Raw genomic sequence first — 6,354 nt, 5'->3', positions numbered from 1 at the left:
GATCTCATTCCACACAGAACACATACAAGGTCATGTAAATGCAAGGAGACCAGCCTAGGGTTTGTTTATGGTAAATTGGGATAATTAGGGCTGAATTTATGAGTATGGTTACAGATGTAGCTCAAAAGGAGAGACTCAGCTTCCAAAACTGATATCTACCTATGTTGATTTGTGTACCTAGGAAATGGCAGGGGGCATGGGAGCCTTTAAGGAATGTTCTGTTGAAGAAGGGACAGTGATGGAACCACCCTCTTCAAAATGACCTAACAATACAGAACCTTGGTAACCAGGCAACACACTGGTTGGAGCAAGGCCTGCAGGCTCACTTGCCAGAGACAGTTGAGAGGGAAGGATGTTCTCTTGCTGTCTTCGGACTACTCGAGGCTCAGGCCTCAAGAAAGACAACAGGGAAGGCCACGGTGGTGTCTGGAGGCACAGGGTTCGCTCTTGTCTTCGACGCCTGTGGCCATTTTCCCGAAAGGGAAGATCATCGACCAAGACCAGTCAAAGCCAGGAGCACACAGACAAGGTAACTGCTCGGGTTTTTCTCCATTTTTAGCAGATAATAATTCAGGAAAATTTGTAATAAGTAGATCCAATCAGAATGTTGTAGACCAGTGACCTTTTGAAACTTTTGCCTTGATCTTTCCTCAGAGTGAGAATGATTCTGCAGCACAGGACCTGAGCGAGCCCTATAGAGACTCCAGCATTAGTACAGAGGCTGTGGTTAAGCTAGGGAACAAGCTGGGGCCTTCTCTGCAGGAAGGGGACACCTTCTATGTCCCTGCCTTTTCGATCATATACCAAAGATTTGACACCCCCCTACTGGTACTGGACCAGCTGTTCCTGAGTTGAGTGCCAATTTCAAAGCCCACAGTTTTCACATCCTTCTGGTGATCCTGGGTCTTTTTGTTTCTGTCTCTGTCTCTGTCTCTCTGTGTCTCTGTCACTCTCTGCCTTTCTCTCTGTGTCACTCTCCTGTTTCTCTCCATGTCTCTCTCTCTGTCTCTGTGTCTGTCCCTCTCTCTCTGTCACTCTCTTTCTCTCTCTCTGTCTCTCTATCTCTGTCTCTCTCTCTGTCTCTCTGTCTCTATTTGTCCCTCTGTCTCTCAGTTTCTCTGTCTCTGTCTCTCTCTCTGTATCTGTCTCTGTCTCTTTGTTGTTCTCTCTCTCTCTGTGTGTGTGTGTGTGTGTGTGTGTGTGTGTGTGTGTGTGTGTGTGTGTGTATGTCTAAGTATTTATTCTGTACATCATTGTCAGGACCCAGTAACATGCGTTAAGAATTTTTTTCTCCCATGCTTGGCCCAAGTGATAGGGTTGTTCACTGCCAATGCTCTAAAATGGATGTCGCTGTCACCTCCACCTTGGAATAGCACTTTATCCTTCAATTGATATTTCTGAGGCCTTGATGAATGCACTTCTTTCATTTGTAATGGAGGTTCAGGAAGTATTGAAATATCCAATAGAGATGTATCAAAAGTGGCGATCTATGAAGCATAATACAGGGGACCATGTGACCACAGTGTTGTTTAGGTAGAGATGCACGTGTTCAACCTTTGCACAGTTACAGTGAAAGCAAAGACTGTGTACAGGGGAACTCATAATTCTGAGAGCAGCCAGAACTCCCAGTTTGAGGTGAGGGTCCTGGGACTTTACAGGTGACATTCTTTCTGGTCTTCTCTAGGTATGCTAACTTCAGCCCTCATTGTGAAGAGGATGAACAAATAAATAACGCCCTCTGTAGCTTCCTGGAAACATGGATGAACAAGAACACTGAGGACTATTGTGAACCCTCGGAACTGTTCATACTGAAATATATAAAGGCCTATTTTGATGTGTGTATGGCACACTTAGATCTTAGTGTCCATGTGAATAGGTTCATGACTCTCATGCAGGACAATCAAGCCAAGGATTCCCATCCAAGGATGAGCAAGGCTCAGATCTGGGGAGACACACATCCTCAGATCCACAGATTGGATGGGTGTAAAACAGCAGGAAAAGAGCCACTCTGGAGCCAGAACCAACTTGTGCATCAGAGCTGGAGGGCACAAAACCTCCAGAACTTTCTGTGAAGTATGAGTAGTTGCAACCAGAAATGGCAGCAGCAGCACAGACAGCACACATGATAGCAGCTGTTGAACTTGTGTCTCAGTTTGTCTGTAGATACAATGTATGTTTCACTAACTTCCTACTTGCTACAGTGGGCCTACCTATTCAGAGAATGGCCCTGTCTCACCTTGTGTGTGCCTGCCCTGTATCTGTGCTACTGCCCCTGCCCAGGGTGCTCAGCCCCTCACTTCAGTCCAGCAGCAGTTCCAGCCCCACACCCAGCTTTCTCTTCCCCTGAGATATCACCTTTTAATTCTTTCTGATCTTTTCCATTTTGTGTTTAAATATTGGTTTCAATAAATTGTTATTGTTTGTTTTCATTTTTGTCAAAGTTGTCTATGGTACAAAAATAATTTTAAAAATTTAAACATAAGCATTTAAAATTATTAAATGTCATGCTTAAATTATGACTGGTAAAATCTTAGTCATATTTAAAGGATGTATCCACATGACTAATAAAGCACATGTAATAACGCTCAGCATTATCTTTCAGTAAACTTCAAACTAAGCCTGAGGATGGGACCACTTCAGCCCCGTGGTAACGATTCAGCTCACATTGACGTGTCTATACTTTTATACACATAAATTCCAAGTTTAGCAAGGGTGTGATGTCGTAGAACTGTGGCATATTTCTGCGGCACATGTAGAATGCCTTACCTACTTCAGAAATACTTTCTCAATTCTTCAATAATATAAGAACAGATTAATTGAAGGCTAATTCAAGCTACAATTGGCAAGTTTCAATGTTACTGTGTTAAGCCAAGAAGCTAAATGAGTCTAGTATTAGTCAAGAATTCCTTAATGAATAGATCTATGCAGACAGAAAGCTCAAATTTTGACTCCAGGGACTTGGGAGGAGAGTTTTTAATGGGTAGGAATGTGCTCTTCAATTGAAGAAAACATTTTCTACAACTATACAATGTGTTTTCATTTTATTCACCCCTTATCACCTCCCATCTACTCATCCCTGATGTCCCAAACACTCTCTCTTCTGTTTTTTTTTTGTTTTTGTTTTTTCATTTTAATAATTGATTATACTTATCACTATTTTCTTTACACCTTGCATCCAATAAGTGTGGATCCTGTAGGAATAGGTATGTGGCTACTATCATAGTTCACAAGGACAGCCAGTCTACCACTGGTCACATTCTCAAACCAAAATGATTCTCTCCCTCCCCAGAAGTCAGCAACTGCAGTCAGCATTTCAGCTAGGGAGAGGACGTCAGAAACTCCTTGTCTGCAGCTAAGAATAGGCATAAAAATCAAAGATGCACAGGATTCCCATAAAAACATTAATTAACCTGGAATCCAAAATATATACACCATGGACATACAGAGTAAAAAGAGAAAATTTATTATATAAATGTCCTGATAGGACATTATGAGAACAGAAGGCTCCATAGAGGTAAATGGGTTCATTTTCTATTGGCCTTCTGTTCTGAACATGAGGACTGCACTTAAGAGTAGTTTGTTTACCTAGAAACTGTCTTGGAGAAAAATAAACTTTCATTTGCAAGTGGTTATCAACTGTAGGTTATCAATCCTAGGTTATGAATGGGTGCATAAGGCTGCTTTGCCAATTTAGGACTAAGTATTCCCAGGTTCTCCCTCTGCATAAGGTCTGGCTATGAGTCTCAGGATGTCTTGGGATCTGTGGTCTGCTTCAGGAGGAAGCTTCTCTGATGATGGTTGAGCAAGACAATGATCTGAGCCTCTCAGATCAATAGGAATCATTTTATTACTGTTTCTTTAGCAGAACTAAGTAGTATTAGCTTTACCCTGGCTGTCTTATCCATTTTTTTAGTCTTAGGTTCTTGGTCAGCCAAGCAGTATGGGTTCCATCGCAGGGATTTGCATCTTAAGTCACATCAGATTCTGTTAGTTACACCACAATATTCATGTCATAGGAGTAGACACATATCTTTCAGACTGGACACTATTATAAATCATAGTTTTTGTAGCTTGGTTAAGGTTTATGTTTCTTCTTTGGAAGCACACAGAGTACCTCCCATTACAAATGATGCTAGCACATAGGATAGTGGTTTAGTGTAGACAACAGCTCAGTTACCTTACTTTCCAGGCTCACCACTATGTGCCAATTTTCAATAAACTAATCTTGTTCAGGTGTTGTCCAGGTAACCAGAGCTGTGGTGAGTGCATATGTGGACCAGTCGTGTAACATGCAGAAGACATTTCTCACTTCTCCTTCCTACCCTTCAGCTTAGACAATTTTGCTAACATTTCCCTGAGCCCAGCATAGGGAAAGAGTGATATATATTCCCTGTCCTTATCTGAGCATTCGCAGTCACTTATTCTAAGCAGTTTGGCCAGTTATGAGTCTCTGAAGTAACCACTACCCACTTTGAAAATAAAGTAAGGAGACAGTTTGACCGACTAAGCATTCAGTGTAACAATACCAGTACATTCCCCAATAAGGTCTGTGATTTCTCCAGGTATAGACTTTTGACCAAATTCACAATACTAGACATGAAATCATTCCTGTGATCAACTTGAATTGGTAAACAGTTTCCCCCCATAAGTATCATGCTACTCTGGCAGTGGGAAATGAAATTAGTCTGGTAACTCAGTACGGTAGCAAGCATTGTCATGTGATGGATAAGACCGTCAATGTCTTTTTTTCGTCAGCAATCTCTATAGCAACTTGCAGAACAGGAAATATAGGAATCAGGGAGGAATTTTCATGGTCAATTCAAAGATGATTTCTCAATGTTCTGCAACCAGAGTGAGTTGTATCTTTACCAAAAGTCTATTGCCACTTAGTTATGACAGGCAAAAAAGTTCAATGGCAATAGTGTGTGTTCCTTTGAGGGATTATGTTGCCTGGCTGACAAATAACCTATAGAGATATCCCATATCTGTTACTGTTCATTATCAAATCCATGTCTTCTAGAATGTAATATGCGTGGGGGAGCTTTCATCAAAGGACCTAGAATGACTGGAAAAGAAAATGCTTTTGAGCTAAATAAAGATGGTCGTTTTAGCCTAGAGCTATTCCATCCTGAATGGTTTTTATCACATCTAATGGTAAAAGCTAAGCAGGTGGGGCCTTGTTCATAGTTGGATGAGAGATGTTAGTTTTATAACTTTGTAAATGTGTCAAATATGGCCAAAGTGTTCATTTTTAAATAAGAATTTTGTGTTAGATACCTTTCATCTAATTAAATAACAGAAAGAAAGAGACAGTAATTTTCTATGAAAGATACTTTTTATCTTGATTTCAAATTCCTGGGGACTTTGTGCTACAGTTTTTTGTGCCAAGAGTTTCCTGAAGAGTGTCTATGGGTCAAAGACACTTGGAGGTCCATAGAATCTGCCATGCTATGTCAGTAAGTGGTAAATCCCTGCCACAAAAAAAAAAAAATCTCTGGAAATGGTTGATGGATGTATGGATTATCTTAAAGTTGTTCAAAGCAGATGCTCAAATGGGCCACAGACAACCCCCTGAATAGACCGTAGTCCTCATGAAATCAACTCTGTGTCTCCTTCTGTTGATGAAAGCAGCAGAGGCTTCATTTGGAGGAGGGAACTCAGTACAGAGTGAAGTGCAGTGTCTGTGCCCTGTAGCTAAATAAAGTGAAACTTTATAACAATTATCTAAAGTTCCAAACAAAAATATTCCCATTAATTCCAGTAATTGGTCAAAATTGTTCCCATTAAAAGAATTAAGAGTGGTAAAATATTCATTCTGCCCTAGCAGTGAGGATGTAGAAGTAATAGAATCAGAAACTCAAGGTCCTTGTCAGCTTCACATCAAGCTTAAGATCAGCCTAGGAATCCATGAGACTGTGTCTCAAAAAAAAAAAAATTCATTCTACTAAAGGTGAAACACTTTATATTGTTGTGAATGTGTGTCTAAATTCTTTTAAAAGAATTTTGTCTGGATAATGAATTTTTAAAATACATGCACAAATCAAACTTGGAGTGAAGCACAGCCTGCTATTCTCTATTAAGAAGCATTTTTACTAAATTAATGTATCTGTGAAACAAACAACAGTGCACTTGGAATTGTTTGTAGCTTCTACACAGAATTCTTGATTGTTTTAAATAAGTCTCAATTGTCTAAGGATAGAGATAAAAGCAATAGTCAAAACACATTACTGTTTACATGTATACAGAATGGCTAAATGACAGGATTAATGTGACGAACACATTAACTATGAAATTCAACTTGGCAGCACAGGCTTTCAACTCTGTCTTGACACCAGTTAAATTTCAAAAAATTTT

The 6,354-nt window shown here is 40.1% G+C and overlaps 1 protein-coding gene across 1 annotated transcript; it reads left to right on the top strand.

The window, feature by feature from the left end:
• Positions 1–268: 268 nt before the first annotated feature.
• LOC134482321 (ral guanine nucleotide dissociation stimulator-like) lies at positions 269–2,429 on the top strand. The gene is made up of 3 exons (XM_063275814.1): positions 269–529; positions 655–848; positions 1,682–2,429. The coding sequence occupies exons 1-3, from the start codon at positions 353–355 to the stop codon at positions 2,070–2,072; spliced, it is 762 nt and encodes a 253-aa protein (XP_063131884.1). The 5' UTR covers positions 269–352; the 3' UTR covers positions 2,073–2,429.
• The last annotated feature ends 3,925 nt before the right edge of the window (positions 2,430–6,354 follow it).

Source organism: Rattus norvegicus, chromosome 16 (assembly GCF_036323735.1).
Source record: "Rattus norvegicus strain BN/NHsdMcwi chromosome 16, GRCr8, whole genome shotgun sequence".
Taxonomy (NCBI): domain Eukaryota; kingdom Metazoa; phylum Chordata; class Mammalia; order Rodentia; family Muridae; genus Rattus; species Rattus norvegicus.
The sequence above is the reverse complement of the archived record's forward strand: the minus strand, read 5'-3'. Positions and strand labels throughout refer to the sequence as shown.